The following is a 27,632-nucleotide window of genomic DNA, read 5'->3' on the forward strand; positions in this document are numbered from 1 at the left end:
AGTGATGCATGCGTGTGGAAATTACATGTAAAGTCTTTGTATACAAGGAGGAAGCCCTAAAATAGTTTAAGCAAGAGGATATAATTAATTTTATGTGAAATGATATTAAACACGATTAGCCCGTCTGTTAAATTTGGCCTTCATTTTTGTGGTGTCTGGCCTGGAACACCATTTCACTTCCTACATAAGTTATGTTGGGTGATAGCGATAATTACGCTTCAGACTTATCAATACAAATATATCGTTATACATTATAACACCGATACTCTTATGAACATAGCGGAAAATTTGAGCATCGCCGTGCCTTTCAGTTTAGTGTTAATCAAATTATTTGTTACTTGGACGAATTATGGGTAAGTTACCCTGATTTCAATGGAGATTCATGAGTAGAAATTCTATCTATACGTGCATCATAGTTTTCGTGTATCTTCTGTTTTAAATATTGATTTTTTTACTTTTCGAGCAGTATGGTTTTTAATATGATGAGATTTTACAGATATACACAATGATCTCGCACGAAAGTTTATATTTTTATGAATACAAGTATTTTTTGAATGTTATTTATTTAATTCTTGCCTTTCGGCTTCGAACAGTTCCCAGCAATCAACCTTGCAAGCGTACATAAGCTTTACACAATACAAGCATAATATTTTTCTTCCTCACATTAACACTTTATGAATACAGGTAAAAGAGTAGAATTTAATTAGAAATTTGTTTCACTACTGTTGTTGCTGCGGTTTGGATATATATTGTCGCATATTATCCGTTTCACGCATTTTTGCACCTTTAAATTTTTGGAGTCGTCTCTCTAGCTGCTTCAGATTGAGAGAAAAAAACGAAAATGTGAATCGTTCAATGCAACTCACTCAGTGGAATTTAAAATGAAAGCTGTTTTGTAGTGTTGAGTATTTTTATATGTTTACGTTGTTTTGTCATGAATTATTCCGAGTTTTGAATTTAAGAATGTAACATATAAGAATTCATTTTTACGTGCAAAACCATCTCACAACACTACCTTACTGCCAAAATCAGAGATAACTGTCGAATAAAATTCCTATATAGTAATGTTTATTTGATACAATTCAATGTTTATTCCATATATCAATACTTCGCAGCTTGTTTTGCGACATTTTATCAACCATGGAAGAGGACTGTCAGAAATATGCTATTATGGATATAAATAATCTGATAACAAAAACCGGGTTGTTCTCCTTTTATATGACTAGCATGATCATGTCCTCATATCTGGTGTCTGCGGTTTGTTATCTTGCCGGCGCTATTGCATTTCAAGGAACAAACGATTCAATGTCTCGAGAGCTTCTTTTGAAAATGGATTTACCTTTCGAGACGAGTGAATCCCCGAATTACGAACTTGTGGTTACCACACAATTTATTATTCATTTCTCTCTTACAAAATGTATACAGTAATTATTAATTATACGATATGATTATCGAAATTAGTTATTTCGCTAGGTTGGGCTAACTCATAAAGCGGGTCAAATATTTGAATTTAAGATGAAGTAACAGATGAATTTGTAAGGTCCACGAATTGATCTGCACGCTTAATAATAAGATTTAAAGAACAACGTTCATTAATTGTGAGACTCAGAATGGATAAAATTTAATACTTTCAAAGATAGTCGTTTAGTAAATTCAAGATCATTTCAATATTTCGTAAATAACCACCTTTTGTAAATAAAACATTTCGTTGCTAGGACGCATATTTTCGAAGATATCTAGAGTTCTGTTTGTTGCATAGTTCTTCCTAAATAAAATGTTTTTTCTAACAGATGAGCCAAAAACTTTTAATTGAATGAAAATAAACGTATGTCGTGGTAGAAGACTGCTTTGATAGGATAACACGAAATAGTTCTTGCGTATTTTTTCACAAAGCGCGCGATAAAGAAAGGGCAGCGTTTTTATACGTACTTGTGAAAAATTTATATTGATTTCGTTTGAAATATGTTTGATAATGTCAATATCAAATTGCTTATGTAATTACAGATTATGTATTAACAAAGAAAGGCCGAAAACTTTCGATGTCATAATTTGATACTGACGTATTATATGATTTCAAAAATACATACACGCATATAGATACGCATATTCCGTATACTGTATTACTTGTTATCACTTATATCCTTTTAACTTTTTAGATTCTAAAAGCTTCTGCATCAATAATGTTTATTTGATACAATTCAATGTTTATCCCATATATCAATACTTCGCAGCTTGTTTTGCGACATTTTATCAACCATGGAAGAGGACTGTCAGAAATATGCTAATATGGATATAAATAATCTGATAACGAAAACCGGATTGTTCTCCTTTTATGTAACTAGCATAATCATGTCCTCGTATCTGATGTCTACGGTTAGTTATCATGCCGGCACTATTGCATTTCAAGGAACAAACGATTCAATGTCTCGAGAGCTTCTTTTGAAAATGGATTTACCTTTCGAGACGAGTGAATCCCCGAATTACGAACTTGTGGTTACCACACAATTTATTATTCATTTCTCTGCAGCTCTTGCGTTCGGAACGTTCACTGCCCTGCTTTTCATGATGGTGAGTATAAATTTCATGCTTCTGTTGAGTAGTTTTAGATGTATTTACCTTAGAATATGGTTATTTAAGAAACTGTTTTTGTTCAAAGTGTAAATTATGGCAGAATATTTATTTTTAATTCGATTACCACATTAAACTAAACTTTTGTTGCATACAATTTTATGACCCTGGTGAAGCTATCGTTAATTATGCTATAGCATTGAAATTATTATTTTTAGATACTGCATTTAGGGTGTCAAATCGACATAATGTGCCAGAATCTAACAGATGTTTTTTCTAAAACTGAGAACAAGCTAAAATTTTTTATTAGTAGATATCAAGAAATCATTGCTTTTGCAGAGAAAATTGAGAAACTTTTTACGTATATGGCTCTTAGCCAACTTGTATCAAATACAGTTAATACTTGCTGCGAAGGATTCCTCATTGTACTTGTAAGTAATGACTATCCGATATGCACATACGACACTTTACTTTTTCACTGCGTGATGTACGAAATGGATGTTACAGGCTGTAAACGATGAGAATGGACTTGCTATTGATATACTCATCAAATCTATTGTATTTTACATAGTTATTTGCTTAGAAGTTTTCATATATTGTTTCGCTGGGGAATATCTTCGCACTAAGGTTGTTGTATACAATATCGTTTTGTTTCTTATTTGCACTATATCAGACACATTGTACTGAAATAACATAAAATATTTTGTAAACGAATAATTGTTTTGGAAAAAAAATAGCTGTAAGTGCAGTTGGTACCAATTATTTCGTTATTTCTTCTTATAAATCTTCCACGATTTTTATTAATTTTATTTTATTTTATTAAATTTGTAAATATATATAATTCATATTTAGACCAAGGCGTTTAAGTGGAGACAGTGGTGCACGAGAGAAATACGTTTAAGATAAAGTTGAACGTTCGTAAGCAAGAACGAAATGAAGAAGAGATAAATCCCCTCAAGGCTTATTACGTCTTGTTAAAATAGTTTTTCTCTGTTCTTAAGCAAAGAAGATTCATTCAAACAAATCTGTTTACATTTGTGCCAAATTGTGAAAGTGAATTGTGTTTGAGGTACACAAAGCGAGGAACCGTAAAAAATATATTGCACTCGCAAGTGTGCCAATATCTCTTTGACTTTGAAATGTTTATTGTTCTTTCTTCGTTTCCTTGAATCGAATCGTTCAAAGTTCTATAAGTATACACTAGTTCTCTATGTGAAAAAGTACTACAAGGCATATGTATTTCGTATTAACATATCGCTTCGATGTGTAAATATAATTAAAAGAAAGTTATTAATACTTTTCATTTAAAATATCTGTTTCGTTATTAGAGCCAATTAATCGGCGACACTGCGTACAATATGCTCTGGTACGATTTACGTCCAAACAAGAGTCGACTTCTGATACCTGTTATATTAAGGTCTCAAAAAGGTTTCACATTGACTTTCGGAAAATTTTCAAACCTTTCCCTGGAAAGCTTCACAGGCGTAAGTTATTTATTCTCTATTTATTTAGATCATATATTTTAACTGGCATGTAAAAACTACTTGTAAAAGCAATGGTTAAAGGAATTTTCAGTAATCTTAGGGTAAGTCACGCGCGTGTAAAGTACAATGGCTGTAAAATGTATTGGACACACCATTATATTTATTACAGCATTCACATACTAGTTCATTATTAAAAATCCAATGAAATTTCGTATCATTTAGCAGTGCTATCAGGCGAATACAAAAATTTAATACTATGAAAATGAAATTTACAGTACCTGATAAAAACGTGCTTTATTATAAAATAAGGGCGTGAGCCAATACTTCTTCTAGCCACTGGAAATAATACAAGGAGTAATATTACTTATTATTGCATATAGGTAATATATTCGCATATAATTGTGAGAGCCATTGGAATCTTCAAAGTGAAGCCAGTACATTATGAGTTTCTCTCGTAATTTTCGAAGATGTTGCAATTTTTTGCAATATGTATATCAGCTTTTGCCTTCGTAATACATAATACGTGGCGTTCGTTTCGGCTATCAGAGTAATTCGAAACTCATAGTTTCTTGTAATTTAATTTTGTTATGTGTGTATTCAAAACATGACAGTACATGGAATGTTCTTCTGGCAAAACAAGTGATTTCCGACAGGCGCGAGAATAGGAACATGTGTCTCTTGCAAAAGAGATGTTTTAAAATAACCAATTAAGCATAAAATATATTTTTCCATTATTTTCAATTAGATCAAATTTCGTTTCATCAGAAAAGATTTTATTAGTTTTAATACGTATACATAGGTAATAGGTTTCTTGTACCATTTCTTTTATACGATTAATATTAATACGATTAATATTAGTCAAAATTCCTTTAGTCTTTGCTTTTGCGCAAAAGTAAAATTCTATCTAGTCGGAAACTTTTTCACGTTACTGTCTGTTTGATTTTCGGCGGAAAATTATGTTTTTATTTTGTCTAAATTATTGCTATTCAAGGGACACTTATCATTATATTTTAGGGACAATTATTTTATCTTTTACATTTATAGATTATGAAGGTTTCAGCGTCATATATGTCTGTACTTTTGGCATTAGACTGAAAGATATAAATGGTAACTTCGATGTGGAATTATCGTATCAAGTGTGCAATCGATTTATCTCGAGCTATTGTTACCTGGATTATTATAAAAAAAATTACAAAAGGAAAAAAAATATCATTGGTCTGTTAATAATGAGAAATAAATAGTGTATATAGAATAAATATTAATGAAAATTGAATTAAAAAAGTAAATTAAGTTTATCTCCTCGCATCAATAATTTTATTATTTTCAATTGTTATTTATATTATGATATACCTAAAATATGTATCTTTAATCTCGTTTTCAAATTTATCTCATTACGCCACGATGCAATTTTTCATTTATTATATTTTTTTAACGCCGATTGTTCAGTTTCAAGAACTGAACTACTTGTTATATCATTTCTCATATTATATACTTACAGTTACATATTACTCTTGCGGCTGATCAAATTTTGCGACTGTTTGCCAATAAATCTGAACATTAAGGTCATATTATGCATTAGAACCTTTCGAAGAGAAATATTTGCAACAACGACATCATCTTTCCACAGTGGCAATGAACTTTTTATTAACAATTCCCTGCACAAGATTCGCGAACCGTTACAATACTAGAAACATGAATAGTCTTATGCAAAAAACTGTCATAAAACACATATACAGCGATTCTAGAAAGATTTTCCAACAGAATCACAACATCATTTAACACAGTATATAAAATACACGTATTTACTAATTTCGCTGAATGCGTAATATATGTCTATAAAATTGCGATGAGTCAGCGGAGATAAATGTAAGTTCGTAAACAACGAATTTCCGTATAGCTAACATTGTACTTTTTATGATGCAAGGGTAGAGGGCGTGAACGTTTTTTAACTTTTTCTTTATTTTATTTTCCTTTATTTTTTCAAGTGTACGAAGATCGGCAGTTTGAGTTAGTAGGATTAGCTTTTTTATATTTTAGATGATTAGAAATTACCATTGATACCAGTTTTGTAAATAATCTCTGAGAAAAATAATTATTTTTCAACACTTTGTGATAAAAGGTGTGAGTGAGCGTCTGTTTTTAAAGTAAAAATTTTTACAAAAGGAGTTGGTTGGTTGAAAAGACGCCGATAAAATCACATACAGTTACTTATTTTTCTGATCGCTTTTATAACGATACCAATATAACGATAGCAATATCATCTTCCATACCTAAGGATTTTTTACAATTCATAAATCAAATGAAAAATTATGTGGACAAAATCAGTGCCAAATAATTCGCACGTGTGTAGAGTCGCTCGTGAATGAAATATCTAATATTGTTGAGAATTGTGGATCTTTGGAGCCGAAATAATGTTATAGGAACATTAAATCTATACTGAGTATTAATATGAAAATAATGAAATATTTATTACATGGACGATTCTTTACATATTTATCGATACATACTTGCACGCGTCTCAGCACCTTCTACTATACCCGACTGTAAACCGACTCTTCGACGACCCTTAACCGACTGACTGTTTATATTCCTTCGTTCCGAGACGCTGCGCACACACACATACTTCCACACACTGATATATACATATAAGTATTTCTACTACGCACTTAACTCAGTGCAGCACAAAAAATTACACATATCTCAACAAATATGTTGTAAATATATATCACGCACGTATAAATGTATTTATATGGATATCGAACATATCTTACCTCTGTTGAAAAACTAATTTATCTTCTTCTTATGATACAATAGTTTTGTATAAAATTGTTTGATATGCCTGTCCACCACTATTGAAACGAGTATATTTTTATTCACATTTTCTATCTTTTTTTTCTCATTTTAATATGAATATTATATGGATATTGTTCTTTCTTTATCGAATCTCTTTCTTCATAAATCTTCTCTTCCTTCGTATTCTTCGGACAATCGTGAAATGAACTTTCCCGCTACTACGAACTTTCGATGTCCTGTGGTTTAGCAGAAAATGTTGGATGTTGAAAGAAAATTGGGTAAACTTTTCCTCTTCCTTTAATCATATATTTATGGCCTGTACTCGTACGAGTCACAACATCGGTTATACTTATCTGTATTCTTCGTTTCCCATGAATACTTTATAGACATATAGCCAATGTGCAAGAAGTAACATCAGAGACGTCTAGCAAATTTTTTCAACATACAGCGTTCAGTCTTCTATGCATAAACAGTTTAGCGCAAATACTTTCCATTGTATCATAGAGAAGGAAGAAAGACCGAATAATTAATCATTTCTAAAGCCGAACTTATCGGTCAGTTCGCTTAAAATGATACACAGTAAAAGTATCAGTCGGCCGGTAGTAATTGGCTTACGATTGACTGGAATTTGGCCAAATACATCGTATGAAATTATCGCCCGATGTATTTGGGTAGCTATCATCATGCCTGCACAAGTATTTCAGTATCGGTATATAATGAAGAACGTTAGTTCTGGAAACTTGGCAGATGTAATAGAAAGTGCGAGCACTAGTTTGCCTTATACTGTACTGCTATTTAAATTAATTAGCTTTTGGATTAAACGCGGGTAAATATCAATTCCTTTCTTACGCGCTTACTATTTAACATAGGAAACATAAGTTGATCGTGGACTTTTACGGAAATTTATATTTTTTTGTAAGAAATTCTTCTACCTACCAAGTATTGTATTGTAGAAAGGACTGTACCTTGGATATTTTACATAGTCTCATATTACGCATACTCTGTGTAATTTTGCACTTTTAAATTTCCTGTAAACGTATAAAAATGAAAGGTCTAATGAAAAGTTCAAAGGTCGTCGAGTTGAACTTCAAGAGAAATTAATTGGGAAATTATCTGTAAAATTTTGTTTTATCAGTCTATGTGCTACATGTCATAATATTTTTCAGAATATTTAAAAACATGTTGGTGGGAATGTATTACGATTGGATCAACTCTTCCGCTGATAAAGCTAATGTAGATGTTATGACGAACAAAGCTGAACTTGCATACCGTTGCTCGTATTCGATTTTTGGCGTATATATTATTTCCGTTTTTATGTATGCCGGTGTGTTTCTGCAATTTATCCGTCAAGATCAAGACGATTTCAATATAACGTCCCGACAGTTATTAATGAAAATGGACCTTCCGTTTGCATATTATGAAAGTCCTGTGTATCAATATGTATTTCTTGTACAATTCCTTCAACTGTTAGCTGTTGGAATTGGCATGGCTATATTAAATGCTTTGATAATTACATTGGTAAGTGTGTCTTGATATAGTAATCGAAAACGCATTCATTTCACAGTTTATTAACAATCTGTCACACATACAGTGAGTACAAAAAGTATTTGTACGTCGCTGCACTTATTGATTTTGAGAAATTGTTTAATACTCGAAAATGAAGCTCAGCCTTTACGAAATGTTTTAAATACTTTTTTAGAAACAAAGCTACGTGTATGAAGTAAACATGCTGCTTTGTTTTAACAAATTGTATAGCATAGGCGTTTAATAGTAAGTTTAATTTGCTAAAACTCCTGGTATATTTCTGAGTTCGGATCTCCCAGTTTTCATATGAAAAGCGAACTTTTATTGTTTTCTTTAGACGTTGAATTACCAAATGAAGAAGTAATTTCTATTTTCTACACGTGATGTACATATAATATTTTTATGCATATATTAGCTGAATCAAGTACAAATCAGTTAAGATTTAGTGATATGCTCTGTGATGATTTTTAAGATATACTGCATGCATTATAGAAGAGCGTATCTGTAATAAATATGAAAGAAAAAATGTAAAGTGCTGATAAATGGAAGATGACAAAAAAAAAAGATATTGGTTTGTAGTAAACACATGTGTACACGTATTTGTCTTTTTTTTGCAAAATTACTTATTCTTGATATATTGTATATCCTTGAAAAGTATCGACTCTTTTAACAATTATTTTGATCGTCACGACTGAAAGATGTTAAAAGCATATAGGAATTGTAAGACCTATGCAATCGATACGCAATTAAGTTTATACTAATTTTCAAAATTGTCACAACATATTTTCTAAAAAATTAAACCTTAAACAACAAATCTTCGTTTTGAATTTGTTTTGGTATTCGAATGTAAGATAATAAACAATATTTTGAAAGAGTAACAAATGAACGAAGGAAATACTCAAGTTTTATAATATAGTAGATACTTTATTTTGTAAAATTATGTTGCTAAAAGTTGCTGAGATATTATATGTGTATTATATTGTAACAAGTATTATTTAGATATTTCATGTTGGTGGACAAATAGAAATGTTACACGAAGCTCTAGAAAATATTTCTATCAAAGATGAAAAACATGGATCATTGCGAAATGTCATTAAATCTTTAATCAATCGTCATTATCGGATTATTTTTAATTCGGAATATATCGAAAGTTTATTCTCGTATATTGCTTTGGTCCAGCTATTGTGTAATACAGTAGTCATGTGCGGTATAGGATTCTTAATAATAGTCGTAAGTAATATTTACAAATATTATTTTTCATTAATTGTTCTTATTTAAATTATAATTTTATTTATATTTCACATCTAATTTTTTTATATTGATTTATGGTTACGATTACAATTATAATTTGTACTATTCTTTATATCGTATTGTAGGCGATTAATTCACACGGGGATGTAGGAATAGTTGTGAAAATTGTATTATTTTATATTGCTATAATGTTGGAAGCATTTGTTTTTTCCTACGCTGGGGAATATCTCAGTAGTAAAGTTAGTATGTAATTAAAATATATGCATACACGATGTCCTACAAAATGTATATAGTAATTATTAATTATAAAAATCGAGATGCGTATAAATGTTTATTATTTTATTTTTAGAGCCTGTCAATTAGCGCTTCAGCTTACGGTTCTTCTTGGTATTTACTAGAACCTAGAAACAGACGTGTCGTGATTCTTCTTATGATAAGATCACAAAGACGTTTGACAATTACTGCTGGGAAATTTATGGATTTGTCTATGTTCGGTTTTGCGAGTGTAAGCTTGATCTTTGTTACAATATAATAAAAATGTTTTTTCTAATAGGTGTTTCAAAAAATTTTTATTGAATAATAATAAACGTATATCGTGGTAGAAGAATTTACAATAATAATAATAATAATAAGATTCCACGAAGTAGTTCTTGCATATTTTTTAACGAAACTTTTGATAGAGTGAAGAACAGCTTTTTATATCTATTTGTTAAAAACTTTTTGATTAATTTTGTTTAAATTATCTTTCAATTATGTTTCATGATGTTATTAATTTTAATTATTAATTATGTTTCAATTATGTTTCAAATTACATATGTAGTTATGTGTCAATAAAACAGAAGGCGGAAGCTTCTTGAAAAAAAACATAAAAATACGCATATTTCGTGTACCGTATGTTGTCACTTTTATTGTTTAATTTTTTAGATTTTAAAAGCTTCTGCATCATATGTATCGGTATTGTATGCGAGGTACTGATTACAAAGGGACACATAGTAAGCAATGAAATAAGTATATCGTGTATGATATATATCATATATATCATAATTATATATTGAGAGACAATATACTAAAAGTAAGAACATCTAACTTCATGATTTTGAATTATTGCAAAATTACATACTGTATTAAAAAACTTGTTAAACTAGTATTAAATGTCGTCGAGGAAGACGTTATTTGATGTTGATAGTTTCTTTGCAGGTGAACACGTGAAGAATATAAAGGTCAGCTACATTTTTTAAATGCAATCACTGCGTTGAATTTTCTTTATGCGTTGTTCAATACATCTTATTATTTATAGGGAAGATATATAAAATTGACGACTTAACCTTATTTTTAAAATTACAAGCAATACAATTTTTTGCCAGAAATATCTCTATATCATACTATGTAAGCTACCTGTAGGAAACGTTCAGTATCGTTCATTCGCGCATCATTAGCTTATGATTAATTCGGTGCATCTTTAATGCATACATTACAGTTATGGAACCTAGATAGAAATTTATTTTGCCATTAGAAGATTTTCTAAATATATAGATTTAGATTTTAACATATATAGATTTTGCATACGTGCATATTTGGCTAATGAAAACAAAAACGTTCTAAATACTTTAATTATATACTTACTCGAGTTATACATTACGTTTAACGTAAACGTTCGAAGAGTTCGCCTCGTGGTTCAACAAGCTGCTGCACGCCTCAACATTGACTTCCGTACTGACTCAAAAGTGTCAGGTATTCTTCGAACAGCTTCAACTCTATTTTGCACTTTTTCTCACAGATCGTATATGTTGTTTACTCGCGTTAAATACACAATAAATTTTAAATGACCCCAAAACCAAAAACCCAATGGATTCGTCTCGCTCTATCCATCGGTTTGCCAGGGTAATGTTAAGAAATTCTTTTGCAGAAAGAACACGAGGAAAGCACTTTGAACAGTTTCTTTAGTCATCCATAACTTGAAACTAAGGTATACAGGACGGTATATCCATATATTCATATTTCGCATGTTCATATTTTTTACTTATATTAATATATAGATTTACCTCTTGCGCGCATGCATTTGCATGTATGAATAAAAGCTACGACTCCTAGAGATACTGTCCTGGAGGTGTCTGGCGGCAGAGCATAAGCAAAGTTGTGGCAGTTGCGACGCCTCGAGGCACTTGAAGGTATTTGACGGTAGCAGCAACGGAGTGTTTTTGTGCATGAAATTCTGTTCGAAATCGGTTAACGTTAGCGGAGTACGTTGAAATGCCTAGAAATTATGTAGTATTGGTTTGAGAAGCCACGATTAAGAAGGTATGTGTTCGGTATCGTAAAAGAATGCTGTGTCCAAGCGCAAATATAATAATGTTTGGGTAAGCATGGTTTCCAAGAGCGAGAAACATGCCACGTTGGTCGTACTAGCGGCAATGTATCGTCGTGATGATATAATGACAGATAGTCAACCGCTATTTAGTCTTGTTCACAATTTATAATTAGGCCGAGCTCTCCGGTAAGTACCTCTAGTCCTCTAGTAAGGCAGAATGCTTGAGCGAATGTTGGAAAAGTTGATAGCTGGCGATTGGAAGTCGCAGAGCTATGCGATGTCGATGATATGACTGTTTAGAGTTTAAAGGATGCGCGAGATAGTTCACCGATGGTAACCGATCCAACGTTGCATTGCCAAAGAATAGAAACTGTGTCCAAAGGATCTGGCCGCGTAGCGGGGAAGGCAATGGAACCTTTTTGTTAAACGGACTTAAATCACACGGCACTTGTTCCAGAATCTTGAGGGAGTAAACTTATCGCGACAAATTTCTAACATATAAAAGAAGCACGCGTATTAATCAGAAACTCACAAGTAAGAACAAAATTTGTTAGCAATTCGCAAATCATTATGGGATATATTCTTCGTTTAATATTGAAATTTCTGATACGTATGGTGATACGGATTATCGGAGATGGTATACGTACAACTGTTCATGAAACATTGATTTCATAGTTTCCTCAAATCCTCAAATCATTACAGGTGTCCATGATCACGACTCAATTTATTTAATTATCAGTGTCATTCTAAATAGACTTTTGTTTGATGGATCCACATACATCTTATTATCTAATATTAAAGGCGACGTCGGAACAAGTTAAACAATGTCATACATTGCAAACAAGTGATTGTAAATTAGACTTTTTCATGAATAAATAATTTTTGATAATATTTCTGATAAAATATTTTTCCTTATTTTCTAATAAATCAACCTTTGTTCCATCAGAAAAGGTATTTGTGCTATTTGCTTTACACGATGCATTCTGATATTTAATATTAATCAAAATTCCCTTTCATCTAGCGTAATAAATTTTATTAATGCTGTTTGTTCAGTCCCAAGAACTGACCATATATATTACATCATTTATCATATTATGTATCAACAGTTGCATATGAGACTTCCCCGCTGGTCAAATTTTGTGTCTGTTTGCCTGAAGATCTAAACATTAAGGTCATCGTATACACTAGGGCTTACGGAAGACAGATCGTTTGCAGTAAGGATATCGTCAACAGCCCGTTCGTACATCGGGAATGACGATCTGCACAAACACCTTAATACGAAATGGATGTTCCAATATGCAAAAAAACGTACGGTAGCACGTAAACTCGGACTACAAAACCACCCAAATCACCCGGCTCAGATTACAAAACTAATCCATTAAAACGACTGAAAGGAATCGAAGTTGCAGGACGCTGCACAAAATAAAATCTAAACCTAAGAACTCTGAAGGGTTGTTGCTGAACAATATTTATTTATATTTAATATTTTACTAACAACTTCCGCTGCAGAATTTTTGAACCATTGCAACAATCGAACAAAACAATCATACTACAGAGATTCTAAAAATTCTCCAATAGAAGCGCAATAAGATCCCTCAATACGGTAGGTATATACAGATATATACAGTGAGATTTTACAGTCAGATTTTAAGCGAAATTATCTTTACAGGCAGATAAACTAACATGAATATGAAGACTGAAATTGTTGGTCGAATCATTTATGGCACTTTTCGTGTCAAGCTGAATTAAAAATGAATTAAAAATGAAAAATGTAAACGAGTTGAAAACTGAAGGAAAAGCTGATACACAGCGAGCTAAAATGCCGTCATTCTTCAAATTGTACCTATTGATTTATACTGGTAATGTATTAATAAATGTGTTCGTTGTCGCTAAAATGACAATACTTCGATATTTCGTGAAATCTATTTTTGGTCATCGTATTTCCGAAAATGGCTGTGCGCAGTACCGGGTTTGTAAACCAATATTCATCTTTTTCTGATTTTTTTACAAGTCCCATTATGATAATTAATCCGAAAAATTTCTTCATTTCTACGACATCGGTAGCCTCGTCCTTTTTCGTTTCATTATGATTGCCTTGTTGTTGATAATATCGATTTGTTTCTCTTGCAAGTAAGTTTAGCACTTATTCTTCAATAAGTAATTCTACGCTCGATTTTACATCTCAATGTTCACATAGTGTTTGTATTCCAGATTGTTCCATGCAGTCATGGAAAGCGGGATCGGAATCATTTTGCGACCATTCACTTTCATCACCATCAGAAACTACACAATTATCGTCAGAATCACTAATTATCGATCTCTGTACATTTCGAAATCGTCTTTCTACAATATCACTTCCACTGTCCGACGACTTATTATCACTGTTACTTAATGATACTTAATATCAAAGTTACTATAGTTAAAATTATCTATGTCCGGAAATAGATCTGCGTACATTTCCTCATCATTATGAGATGTTGTATACGGAAACAGTATTATCGAGACAGGATATTTTACAATTATAAAATGTTTCGTGAAATGAAAATCAGCTGATCTTAGTTATTATGCTGCGAAAGCAGCGAACTGTTTGAATTTAATTAAAATGAGTTATGGAAATAGCGCTACATACAAGTAATGCGGTCCGACGACAGATAGCAGAGTGAAGTCACGACTACGTGACGCCAGACAAGAACCGCCAGCTGCCATAGATGAATGGAGTCACGCATACGTGACAACGGCCATCAAAGTATTACGATTTTAGAGTATTATTAATTATTGGGGTTTAATAGCAGAGCGTACACATTCATACGAAGGAAAAGAAAATTTATATTATGTATGAAAAGTATATATTATGGGTAAATAAGAACTATAATTTGACCTTACTCGTTACCTGTTGGATGTATCGAAAAACGATTTAAACCACTTATGTTAGATTCGGAGGAACTCGTTTGTTTTGCGCCAATTTGTTTATTTCGTTATTGACGAAAGGTTGTACGTAGGAGTGGATGTTGATGTTTCTAATTGGTGGAAAGTGTGCTAATTTAAATTACATTGTAATTTATTTATACTACAATTTCGTAGTAATTCAATTAGTTGTAATTACAGTATCGTAATAATCCTCTCTAAGAGTATTTCCTCATCTTGAATTGCTCATCGTTCATAAGGTCCTCGAACGTGTTCCATTGTTTGGTGTTTAGAATCAACCCTATAAGCAGCATCTATATGTTTATACATAAATACCCTTAATATTTACCCTGTACGTTTGCGTGTGTCGTATACGTTAAACGATAACAAACGATAACAGTACTCTTTGACAAGAGTACTGTACCTCATATTTGACATCTTAGATAACAAAGGGAAGCAATATTTCCTAAACTTTGGCGAAATTGACCCTCATTTTTTTGTCAATATAGTTCTCTCTCGTGTATTGCACTTCTGTACAAAAGATTCGAATGAAATTCATTTTATATTATAGTGACCCTCCCATAGTGGCAAGCAGAGGGATCACGGCAGAACAATTTTCACACAATTTTCTTCGTCTGACCATCCAATTCCTACAAATACATCCTCTGACCCGGGAATACTCCCGTCCCGTTCCCGTATCTAAGGCACGAGCTAACTAAGAAATCTTACTGATGAATCCAGCAAGCACCGGACTATACGAAACTTTTCTTTCCTTCCTTTCCACTTTTTCTTCGTCTCTTTTATTTCTTCTTTGCAGAACCATAATATGATTCATTCGCACTCTTATTCTTTCTAAAAGATTCATCGCAAAGTTTATTCTTATTTGATTTCAATTTGCGATTGGTAATCGATAACGATAGAAAGTTTACTATTGTAATGGTAGTGATAGAATATTAAGAAAAATATGTAAACAATTTGCAAGTGAGTCTGTGACGTATTACTATAACTCTTTTTTGTATAGCATTCAGATGCATTGTATAGCATTCAATCAGATATGTACTATACATTATATACTTAATTATACTTATTCACATTTTTGTACACAATACTGTCCCAGGCATTCGTGTGGAAGTCCTGTCCAAAAGGAATTTCTTTCCGATGTTTCGCCAGCATTGCAGCTTTTTCAAGGTCTAAAGACGCACCGAAACTTTTCTGATGGATTATCCTGAAATCCCAAGTCTCTTATAAATTTACAGTATAAAGAAAAAAAGAGAAACAGGAAAGAAGAAGATGTGAACTAGTGCGACAAATTTATGTACATAAATGTACGTAATCCATTATATATTTACATATGTATTAGGTTGTCCCAAAAGTTTCTTTTGTTTTATAAGGAAATAATAAATGCACAACACTTTTTGTTTTGTATTACTTTATCAAATTATGTATGATCCATATTGTTCTCTTGGAACATATGGAATATATGTCTTTAAAGGAGCAATTCATGCTGTTAAAGCTAGTAAAAAACTGCCTGATAGAAGTTCCTGCTGGTACAAAACTGACATTATTTGCCACACTTAAAATCTTTCTTAATTTATTAATATGTGCATTTCTTTCATTTCATTTGCTGTTCGAGACATAAACGGACCTACCCCCAACCTAACCCCAAATCCCGAGCAAGTTTTTCATTTATATAACGTTATGGGAAATGTTTATTGATAGCGTAACCTGCAACAGTAAAATGTTAATTATTTCTTTCGATCAGTTATTAGAATATCGGACATTGTAAGTATGCAAAAGAATTTTAATATGAAAATTGAGGACGTGAAACAAGAAGAACACCTCCTTCTTTTCTTTTCAAAACTTATGTTATCATTACGCTGCAGTTCAAGTTAAAACTTTTTCGGACTTAAGCATGTTAAGCGTGTTAAGCGTGTTAAGCGTGTTAAGCGTATTATTCGTTTATTTCGCAGTACAAATAACATATAGCTAGTGGAATAAAATCGATCAAAAGCTATTACGAGAGAAAAATTTCTGTCTCCGTTCTAGTAGCAGATGACCAAAAGCAAATGGTCAACAAATCGGACGCTGTTCTGTTATTTGTAAACTAAATATAAACTATATATGTGAAAAATATGTTTATGTTATATGTAGGTTTTATTCGTTGCATATATAATTACGTCAAATATTTTATAGTACAGTTAGAAGCTGTATGACAAAATACTGTATCGAATACACAGAAACGAAAAATATCTTTCGTAATATTTTCTTTAGTATATAAATTTCCATAATTTTATAGATTATGCAAAATTGTTCAACGAATGTATTTTCCATGAATTCTGATTTTATCTTTTTGTTAGTTATCGCGTAATAACATAATATATCACTTAAAAAAGTGACAACGGCTTCGAAATTTTAAAATGATGATTTTTATAAAATTCTCTTTTCGTAACAGTGCTTTTTTTCTTGAAAGGGAAAGTGCTTTCTTCTTCAGCAGCGTTTCGCATAAGAAGTATGAACAGAAATGTTAGAAGACTACAACGAGCTGTACATGCAGCTTAATACATATTATAGTTTTAATTACTGACGCTAATTACTAACGCTGTAGAATGTAATTAATATTATAACATTCACTAATTATATGAAAAACGTTTAATTTTTTTAAAATACTTTCTTTTACATAAAATAAATAATCATAATAATTGAAACAAGACAAATATTTTCTAAATTTAATTCCAATAAGATAAAAAAGTTTAACTTGTCGTTCATTTTTAAGTGTATTAAATTCGAATATTTTTTATTCATAAAAATAGATTCTTGTGGAGCAAGATATGTTACTAACGGTATATATGTATGAAATAAAAGCACTGTCTCTTATTGCGTTTATTGCCATATAAAATTTACAATTTTGGATATGATAACTTTGTTACAATAATGTTAAACGCCAAACAATAACGTAACAAATTAGCAAAGAAACGATGGTTCAAAAATTAAGCACCCTGTATGACGAAAGATAATAATGTAAAAATTATTGCTTGAATTTCAGGAAATTCTAAACTAAATTATATCTTTGTATTATAATATCGGAATATATATAATAGAAAAAAACACTAACAAACAAGGAGTAGAGACACTTGTTACATTTTGTTTTTTATCCCTTTGGTCCTATGAAGCACTTTCTTTATTTGTAATATTTGAATGTAAAATGCTAAAAATACTAAATAATACGTACAGAACTGCCACTATTATTATTCACTAAAAAATTAAAGTTCAGAAAACAAATGATTCGATAATATTGCATACAAATGAAAGAAAATGCATTTATTCCCGGTTTAGTAGTAAACTAGCGAAGTTTAAGAAATTTTGCACGCAAGTTCTTATTCCACAATGTTTCTCAGTTTCTCGTGAATTTTCTTCATCGCGTGACTCAAATAATTTATTGTGCGCTCACCTGTGCCTGTCGCGCATTTATGCTTGTATCTTTTATGAAAATCACTTTCCGCCGTAAATAAAATTGAGATTGCATTACAACTCGAGCAGCACTTTCTGTAGTTGCGCCTGTTCCCAGCAAACCTGCAATCACTTTGATATTATTTGCAACATTTATGCGATCATCGCGTACGGAAAGAGCAAATGCTTATCAATAGCGAATAAGTTCCACAAGTTTGAACGCTAGCAGTGTAATTTTGCTACAAAATTTTCAGTCTAGCGTGACGAGGTGTAGCAGAACGTTCATGTTTTATAAATCTGTCGATGGTGATAGTCCGACTGCGAGTTCTTATGCAAATTCGTATTTTTGTGAAAATAATTTAAAAAGTCGGACCTAAGCAGAAGTTTATTTTGACTGTTAAATATTATGTCAGGTGCTGGATATTTTGTACAGTGGCGGACAAAAGAAAGTTTGTAACATAAGAAGAATAAAAGGACACCATAATTTTAAGCAGCGGATTTATATTTAATAAAAGAAATACATATATAATATACAGTGGATTTCGCTTGTTTGAGCCATCGCTTAATCGGCGCAATACTTTATATGAGACAATGTTGAAAGAACAGAACCTAAAGGAACGAATTGGCCTAGTTGTCTTCTATTAATTGGGGCAACGTGTCGCTTAGTTGGGACAGATGATGTACGCAGAAGACGGCAAATGGGACAGCATAGGGCGCAGGAACAAGAAGACTACTCTTCTCTGTCGCTATATTATATCGCAATATGATCTTATTTGCAACGTGACACTTTTAGGCAAAATGTATTTCTCTGCCTTGGCATCTTTTCGTAAACGCACTGTTTATGTTTTGCATTCCTCTTCTGTTTGTAAATACGACAGCACGGTTTTTATATAAGTTGAGTGAACGATGTTCACGTATCTTTCCTAATACGTTGTGCATTTTGTTGTAATTGAATTTTTTAGGGAGACTCTGAAGACTCGCATTGATGAAAACATTAATGATATCGATGGTTATTGACAAAGAATGAAAATAGTTCTGCACGAAGAATATGTATATACGTGTTAGACATTTATTCTACGAATATTTAAATAAACGCTTCATTGTTCATTCAAGCTATAGTTCGTTTTATATAATTTTGACTACCGTATTTACGTATCCGATAATTCGCATAATAGAAATAGCCGCTTAATCGAGTGAAAAAACGCTAGACCCGATATGTTCCAAATAATCGAAATTCACTGTATAACACAGGATAGATGATTGTTATCGATATGATAAAAAAGCTTTACGAAAATTACTAAAATTTCTAAACTAAACTTCCCTTTATCCGCAACTGTGTACTTTAGTGTATTATGTGCATTCTATGCATCTTTCTGCTTTCGAACGTCCCTTAAATGTTAAAAATCCGCAGTCTAGTGATAGTGGTGGAATGGAATGGGAAAGTAGCTCGTTTGCTGGAATTTTATCAATGAAAGGTGAAAGTTTCAAACGGTAGAAGCAGAAGGAAACGATCAACTAGTATGAAATGGCTGCAATTAATACAATCAGTCGGTCCGTGAAGTACGGCCTTCATTATGCTGCTTCTTGGCCAGGAGCCCCACTCTCAGTTTTATGTAAACTCATTTGGATGATCGTCCTTGGTGTCGGGCAGACTCACCAATACAATTATATAATCAGGCATTACAAAGTTCATACTCTTATAGAAATAATAGATAATATAAGTATTTGCCTGCCGTTTAGTTTAGTATGTATAAAATTAGTTATTGCTTGGACACACCAAGGGTAAGTTTTTTATTTTCATTATTCTTCAGGCAGATATTTAGATGTACGTTGTCGAAGAAAATTGTGATCTCGCTATGAATAAGTATTAACCCCTTCCCGTGCCATCTAATTCGACGAAACTCGGACCCAAGCGGTAGACATCGACGCGCGCTAAACAGACCAGACTGAAGCTCGTAAACAGGAACTATTACAACATTCAGTGACGATCGTAACGGGCAAAAAAACAGTCCGCGAGCTCGGCTTGTTTATGTTTACGTTTGGCCCAAGTATCTGGTCGCGAGTCAGACTCGCGATATTCATGTTTGGATCAAAATCTTCATCGCGAGTCTGACTCGATAAAGTACGGGAAGGGGTTAAAGATAGAAATTCACAAGGATTCGCCAAATGTTAGCCAAACGTGAATTTGACACGCTAAAACAGCTGCCAAGTTCATAATTTAACTTAATTTATAAGCGTGCTTACAATTTAGTCCCACCAAATTTCATGGGTCCGACTTATTTATCTAGAAACTTAATGTTTGCTTTTCACATTGTAAAAATAATCGTATTATAATCTATAATCTATAATAAATCTATAATCTTAATTCTTTAAGTAAAACACAATTTTTTAATGGATCCGTTTCTTTGTGAAAGTTAAACTAATTGTTTTTTGGCTAGTCATCGAGCTGTCTATTTCTTAACTTTCAGCAGTGTAATAAAATAACGAAAAATTCAGAACGAACGACTTAGAAAATAGTTATATCTTTTCAAAATTTCTTGCACTTGTTGCACCATGTACAAAATATATATTGTACTTTAAATTGTTTATACGAAATAACTGTTAATAACTGCGTTACATATGATGACATTCAGCTTGTAAAATTTGTGGTACTACAGTCGATACAGTTCACTTATAACATACTCGTTTGTAACAGTATTTAAATACTAAATTTATTAATATTTAATTATACATATTGCATTACACAGGGATTTATATCCAAAATATTATTTTACAGCCTGCTTCGCAGTATTTTATCAACCATGGAAGAAGAGTGCCAAACGTATGCTGTTATGGACACAAATAACTTAATATCGAAAACAGCGCATTGGTGTTATCGTTTGACGAATATTATAATAAGTACCACTATGGCATCCACGGTTTTTTACGTAATCGGTGTTTTCACTTCCGAAGGAGTTAATGCAACGACACCTCGAGAACTTTTATTAAAAATGGATTTGCCCTTTGATACTAGTAAATCGCCCACTTTCGAGCTTGTGGTAATTGTACAATATTTTTATCAGGCATCGTCAGCGTTTATATTTGCTGTATTCACAGGTCTCCTTTTGATGATAGTAAGTATCAATATAAATACTTTTTCAATATTATTCGATTCTGCTTATGGGATAAAATATAAAATTTAATTTTCACGTACTTTAAAAATGATTTTTTAATACAATTTAATGAATCACATAAGAACAACATTATTTTCTAACATTAAAAGGTAACATAAGTCATTCATTGTTTTTGTTCATTTATTGATTTAGTTTTTTAGTTTAAGATAATATCTCTATTAAGTAAATCAGCTATAAACAACATATTTGATAAGATTTTTTAAAATATTGAAATAGCTAATATTTTGGAACTTTTGCATATACTGATGTACATATGTACATACGTATATGTATGTACAGTGAACTACTCAATTATCTCCTAAACTATTCGTTTTTGAAACGAATGTTTCGACTAAAACATTTTGTTTTTATTTTAGTTTTCTATCTTATTGTGGTGAACTATCTTCCGGTATTTTACTTAGGATCGTAGTTACACGAGTATCGAAACAATCACTGTCGCAAGAATCGATTTGAAACACGGCTTGGGTTTATTCTTTGTACATTTCAGTATAATAAGCAATAAATATTCACACGAGCAAGATGGATGAAATTTCGATTTTCAGTCATACATTATTGAAAATGAGAAAAAAAAAAAAAACACAAGCCGGGGAAGTGTTTAATGCAGACTGCAAAGTCAAAACTACTGAAAGATTATATATAGAATACGTATGCATTTCATACGCTTTAAAGTAAACTGCAAACTGGGGAGGAAAAACTTTTTAACTCGTTCCATGTATTTCGATCAATGTTCGATGAATTCCATCTATGACGAATCCTTTTAAACGATGTGCCAACGTAGGTCGCAAATAATTGGGACCTTTGCATGGCGTGATGAGGATTCTTTCCGCGAAAAGACCTCTTTTTCTTCATCCGAGGTCGATTGGCTAGAGGCTTTTTAATTTTCCGAAGTTTTGCTGTTGTAGGAGTAGCTGCACGAGAGGATTGCGTTTCTAGTTTGGTACGGGGACGTAAAAAATAACACTGAGAATTGTAAAGGCTATCCATTATTTCATAAAAAACAAATGACAAGTCGACAGGTCTATGATCAGATCCGTAGGAATAGATAGCATCGTACAGGAATGCCCATATCGAACGCATGACAGACGATGTTGTACCATTTGCTGCCTGCTGTCAACGGTGGGCAGATGTCAAATTTGATGACTGTAACTCGCGTGACTGCTCGTATCTCGTATGCAACGACATGTAATGCCCACGTGTGAGAGATGTAATGCGCTTCGTAAAATTCATTTTTTTCAACGATTGTGCAACAGCTGTGTATGTGGTGGACAGGGTGTCTCATTCTCATTGTCATCATAAGACGATCTACTCGAAACAGAACAAGTTTTATTTGAAATAATTCTTCAAATAACCTATTATATATTCTATATAATATTCTACGTAGAAACATAAATCGAAAATGTAGAATAAGATCTTCTTCTTCGAGGCCCCGTTTTTGGGGAAATCGATTTTGAAAATTTATCAAGTATGTTCGAACATGACTAATTCCGGACTGGACAGGAGAAAATAATCGGCAGGAAGTTATTCTACGTGTAAAAGAAAGTCGAAAATGTAGAATAACATTTCTTCGCAAGACGTTTTGTTTGCAAGAAAAATCAATTTGAAAATTTAGTATGCGCATATACAATTCTTAACTAGACATGTTTAAACCCTATTTTCTTGAAGAAACCTTGAACTGACAAATTTTATTCCGCGTAGAATAATCGTCCTGCTGATTGTACATTCATATCCAATCGATAATTACTAATTAATCAAGTTCAAGTACATTGGTATACGAATGATAAAAATTAATTGATTTTGCCTTGAAATACTTGTATACTTCTTTGGGTTGTTTTATTTAACAATTTTATATTATTATTCGTCATTTTTAGGTACTTCATATAGGTTGTCAAATCGATGTTATGTGTCAGACATCGTCAGAAACTCCTTATAAAAATGAAAAGCAACTAAAGTTCTTCATTAGCAGGCACCAAGAAATTATTTTATTTGCAGAGAAAATTGAAAAGTTCTTTACTTATATAGCGCTTAGTCAACTTATAACGAATACCTTAATTATTTGTTGCTTGGGTTATCTCATAGTGCTTGTAAGTAATGCACTGATATAATATAAATAACAATAACAATAAGAATGAGAAAAGTTCATGTAAACACATGCCCGATATGATCCTGTTTTGAATTAACAGCTTGTTTTGTGTCGTAATAGTTGCTTACCCTCAGAGAAATTGCTAGAAATGACCAAGTCCAGTTTTAGTAGAAGCGTTAATGCGTCACATTATAAATTCTCAAATTTGTTCGAACAGCCTACGCGTGTTTCTTGGCAAGTTTGGTCGTCACATTGACGAAGAGTTTCAATAGTGTCAACTGACGTCTTAAATGTTCCCACAACTAATGATAGAATGGGTGCAGGTCTGCAGAGCGAGCTGGTCAGGCAATGAAGTTACCACGACTTATCCATTTTTCGAGACATTCAACTTCTAAGTTGAACTAACTAATATCTAGCGTTACAAAATAAGCTGTAACTCAAACTGTGCTGAATCAGCCCCTGCCGCACTTCCCACGTGCTCTTCCTTGTCCCGTATACGCTATATCAACTTGTACTGATATATCAAATGCTAGCCTTTATTTCATTGTTCATCCCTTATTATCTACTAATATCTAAAATCCGAACTACAATATGAATACCATAAAGATATTTTAGACACGGACTTAGATGAGTTTAGACGTAGATGAGATCATACATAAACACGCCTATACTCGACGAATTTTTTATTTATTCGGAATTAACTTCTCGTACGAAAACATGTCATTCTGGATTTTTCAACATATTGATTCGTGTAAATTTATCGCGTTTCAAACTGTACTACCGGCCGAAAACATTCTACATATACAGTATGTATAAAAGAGGATTAAGACATTATGTGTTACAGATAATACATATTGAGAATGGATTCCCTATGTTCATGAAATGCGTTGTATTCTATATCTCCGTTTGTTCGGAAGCATTTGTATATTGCTTCGCTGGAGAGTACCTGAATATCAAGGTTATTAAACAATGTACTGAAATACCAAATCGATCAATTTCCGGTTATGCGATTACCACGGATAGCGTAACGAAATGATAATTGATATTATGGTCTACGTTAGATGATACTTTTATAATACATAATGCAATTTCGTTTTTATAATACAAATATTAATTTAGAAAATATTAATGTGTTAAACAATTAATTTGTTATGTAACAATAAGAGTGCAATATGCAATAAGCTTCTCCAATATCTTTTACTTATATAGTTGAAGATAATTATTATCGTGTACAGGAGGTTTTGTTATCTTTCTTTTTATCATTACATAGATTATTAACATTAAATATCTTTATTTTTATTACTTGAACTCTTTGATTCTCAGTTGAAATCTACAATTTCCTTCACAAATAACAATGCATAAAATATAAATTTTTGACAGCTATATATATCTACTTTCGAAAATGCCACGACCAGAATTACTTTGAAAGCAAAATGTTGCAGTACATATTTTTCTCTTCGTTTGTGTGTTTATATTTATAAACATTTTGGGTGTTGTAGTTTTTTATCTGTTCTTAAATCTATACTATATATTAGCGCCTTGCCATTGACACAAGCTGTCAATCTGATCGATCTGATAATATTAAATGCATGCATATTTTAAAATCAATTTTTTTTTCAAATATAATGTTTGTTTGTTGAAAAAATTGTTTGTTCTTTATTTACTTTTTTATAGAGAATTATACCACTAACTGGAAAGTACATTTTACGGGTAGCCTGTATAGCGATATTAGTTATTAATTTATTTGCGTACTTGGTTATTGCCTTCCAAACATAGTTGAACACGATTTGCATATGATAATGAAGCAATTGGCGAATGTTAATTAGCACGTTAATATAGTTACCGGGGACGTGGTAATGTGGTAGTGTGAGAAGCACAGTAAGTCGGTAAATTTTAAGACTGACAACAGTTAAATAAATTTCTACTACGATAATCTATAATATTTCAATGAGATTGAAATAATGTTGTTCCTTTCAGAAATGTAATCTTTCTCGTGTAATTATCGTACATTCTTTCAATAATTTGGTGAATTTTAAGACTTTCATTTTATTTATTTTCTACTACATTTTATTACACTTGTATGTGTATAAATTCATGTTCGAAAATACACGAGTATATATGAGTGACAGATGTCTCACAGCTAGCTACTTTAAATTTTCAACAAAGCGATGTACGCTTAAATTTAAATATTTATTTTTCAATCGGAGGGTTGAAAATCAGCTTGAATTTCTTGAAAATATAAGCATAAGTTGAGCCAAATAAACAGAAAATATAAATATAGTGTTTCATCGTTGTTATATACACATAATATATGCATTATCTGTTCCATATGTATTAATTTATCATCTTTCTGAGTTGGAGAAGTTTATTGATTTCCTGCCTGGTTATTACGCACGTGTTTAGTTTTCCTTTTCAATTCCTAGTTAATATTGAATTATAAGCTAATAAAGTCCATTAATATGTTCTAAGGACTAATTCCAGTTTTTGTCCTGGTTTAATGATTATGAAATATCATCTAAAGTCGAGTTGGAACTTCGGTTGACGCTTATTATTTGAGTAAAAGGTAGCAAAAGTTCATTTATCCAAGCCGCAAAATAATAGTAGAGTAAATAATTATATCTTCCATCCAAATAATAATAAAATTGACACACACTGATCGCTGACATTGGCTATAAATGAACTTGCAGTGTTGTGAATCATATATTTAATAACAAGTTTGATATTCCTCATCTTTTATGACCTTTAATAAGTCGATTGGTATTCTGTATGCCAACTTTTTTAATTTATAGCACGTCACATATAATGTAAGCAATATCAAAGTACCCGAAACCTCAAGTATTAGTTGCACAATTAAATTAGCAGAATTGCTAATTCGAATAATAAGTATGCCAACATAAGTTTCAACGTGATGGTGCGTGTAAGAGCGTTAATTGCCACCCCAGCGTATTTTGTTTTAGTATATCTCCAATATTTGTATTTTTTTAAAAATACAAGTATCTCGTATAGGGTAAAACGGGGTATAAAATGAAAAATAAGCTGTCTTATTTTGATATAATGTTTACGAGGAAATATGAAATTGTGACATTATAATCGAAAAATAAATTTTCGTTCTTTGAGAAATACTAAAGCTCGACATTCCCCATTTTTCCTGTGGACCCTTCGTACGTCTACGACTACTACATACTTTTTCATGCTATACTATGTATACTAATTCTTCACCAAACGTATGTCTGCAATGAACGCTCTTGTAACTTCCAGATACATTTTCGGATTACTTTTTAATTTTGCTATTATAACTACATCAATCGTGCGTAAACTGCATCACACTGCGAATAAAACTTCAAAAACTTACGTATAATGCACGCAATATTTTACTCATAAAAAGGTTTTGTGGTAAGTAGAATACTTTCGTGAAACGTCGCATTCATTAATTAGAATGACAAAGCTGTGCAATTTTGAGTTACGAATCTAAAATTGCAAGTTGAAAAAGGAACTAAAGATACGTTGACCGTAATATGTAAATATTCTCTACGCATATATTCATATAGTCTATTTTACAAAAACGTTAACTAGGCGTATAACCGTATATAATCTCCGTTTTACCCTATTTTTTCATAACCTATTCCTAAAATTCCATTTCGTTTTAGAGTAAATTGATTGCGGACACTGCATATGAATTTCTTTGGTACGATACACATCCAAGTAAAAGCCGACTTTTAATACCTGTGATACTAAGATCTCAAAGAGGATTTAGTTTCACTCTTGGGAAATTTGCAAATCTTTCCATGTCAACCTTTGCGGCTGTAAGCTGTTTATAATATGTGTTTTGATATAATATCTTATTTGACATTTCATAATACTTACGAGAAGATTGACGATAATTCGGCTGAAGAAATAACATTTTTTCTACTTTTAGATTATGAAAGCTTCAGGATCGTACATATCGGTACTACTTGCAATGACTTGAGAAAGAGATTCGTGAATACTATGGAATAGTTTATCGTAATTTACATATCTTAAATTAATTAGTAAAAAATTGTTATAGTACAGGAAGGCACAATATCGTGTATGTAAAAATAAAGACAAAAGAAAATGCTAAA

General features: G+C 31.9%; 3 protein-coding genes and 1 long non-coding RNA gene across 4 annotated transcripts; 3 read left to right on the forward strand and 1 right to left on the reverse strand.

Annotated features, from left to right (window-relative positions):
* LOC100742947 (odorant receptor 4-like) lies at positions 1-5,314 on the forward strand. The gene is made up of 6 exons (XM_033320369.1): positions 1-353; positions 2,232-2,568; positions 2,787-2,999; positions 3,076-3,195; positions 3,897-4,052; positions 5,097-5,314. The coding sequence occupies exons 1-6, from the start codon at positions 100-102 to the stop codon at positions 5,145-5,147; spliced, it is 1,131 nt and encodes a 376-aa protein (XP_033176260.1). The 5' UTR covers positions 1-99; the 3' UTR covers positions 5,148-5,314.
* LOC117151570 lies at positions 4,100-20,299 on the reverse strand. The gene is made up of 3 exons (XR_004461592.1): positions 20,256-20,299; positions 11,771-11,772; positions 4,100-4,111 (listed from the first exon to the last, which is right to left on the reverse strand). It is a non-coding gene; the product is annotated as an uncharacterized LOC117151570 (long non-coding RNA).
* On the forward strand, positions 7,010-10,168 carry LOC100745049 (odorant receptor 4-like). Its single transcript, XM_033320370.1, has 5 exons — positions 7,010-7,671; positions 8,012-8,363; positions 9,369-9,599; positions 9,746-9,859; positions 9,970-10,168. Exons 1-5 carry the CDS (start codon positions 7,415-7,417, stop codon positions 10,150-10,152), a joined length of 1,137 nt encoding a protein of 378 aa, XP_033176261.1. The 5' UTR covers positions 7,010-7,414; the 3' UTR covers positions 10,153-10,168.
* LOC100745169 (odorant receptor 13a-like) lies at positions 18,023-27,632 on the forward strand. Its single transcript, XM_024367116.2, has 7 exons — positions 18,023-18,692; positions 19,691-20,061; positions 21,056-21,392; positions 23,321-23,533; positions 24,377-24,490; positions 27,180-27,335; positions 27,449-27,632. The coding sequence occupies exons 2-7, from the start codon at positions 19,805-19,807 to the stop codon at positions 27,497-27,499; spliced, it is 1,128 nt and encodes a 375-aa protein (XP_024222884.1). The 5' UTR covers positions 18,023-18,692; positions 19,691-19,804; the 3' UTR covers positions 27,500-27,632.

Source organism: Bombus impatiens, unplaced genomic scaffold (genome assembly GCF_000188095.3).
Source record: "Bombus impatiens unplaced genomic scaffold, BIMP_2.2 scf_0296, whole genome shotgun sequence".
NCBI classification, from domain to species: domain Eukaryota; kingdom Metazoa; phylum Arthropoda; class Insecta; order Hymenoptera; family Apidae; genus Bombus; species Bombus impatiens.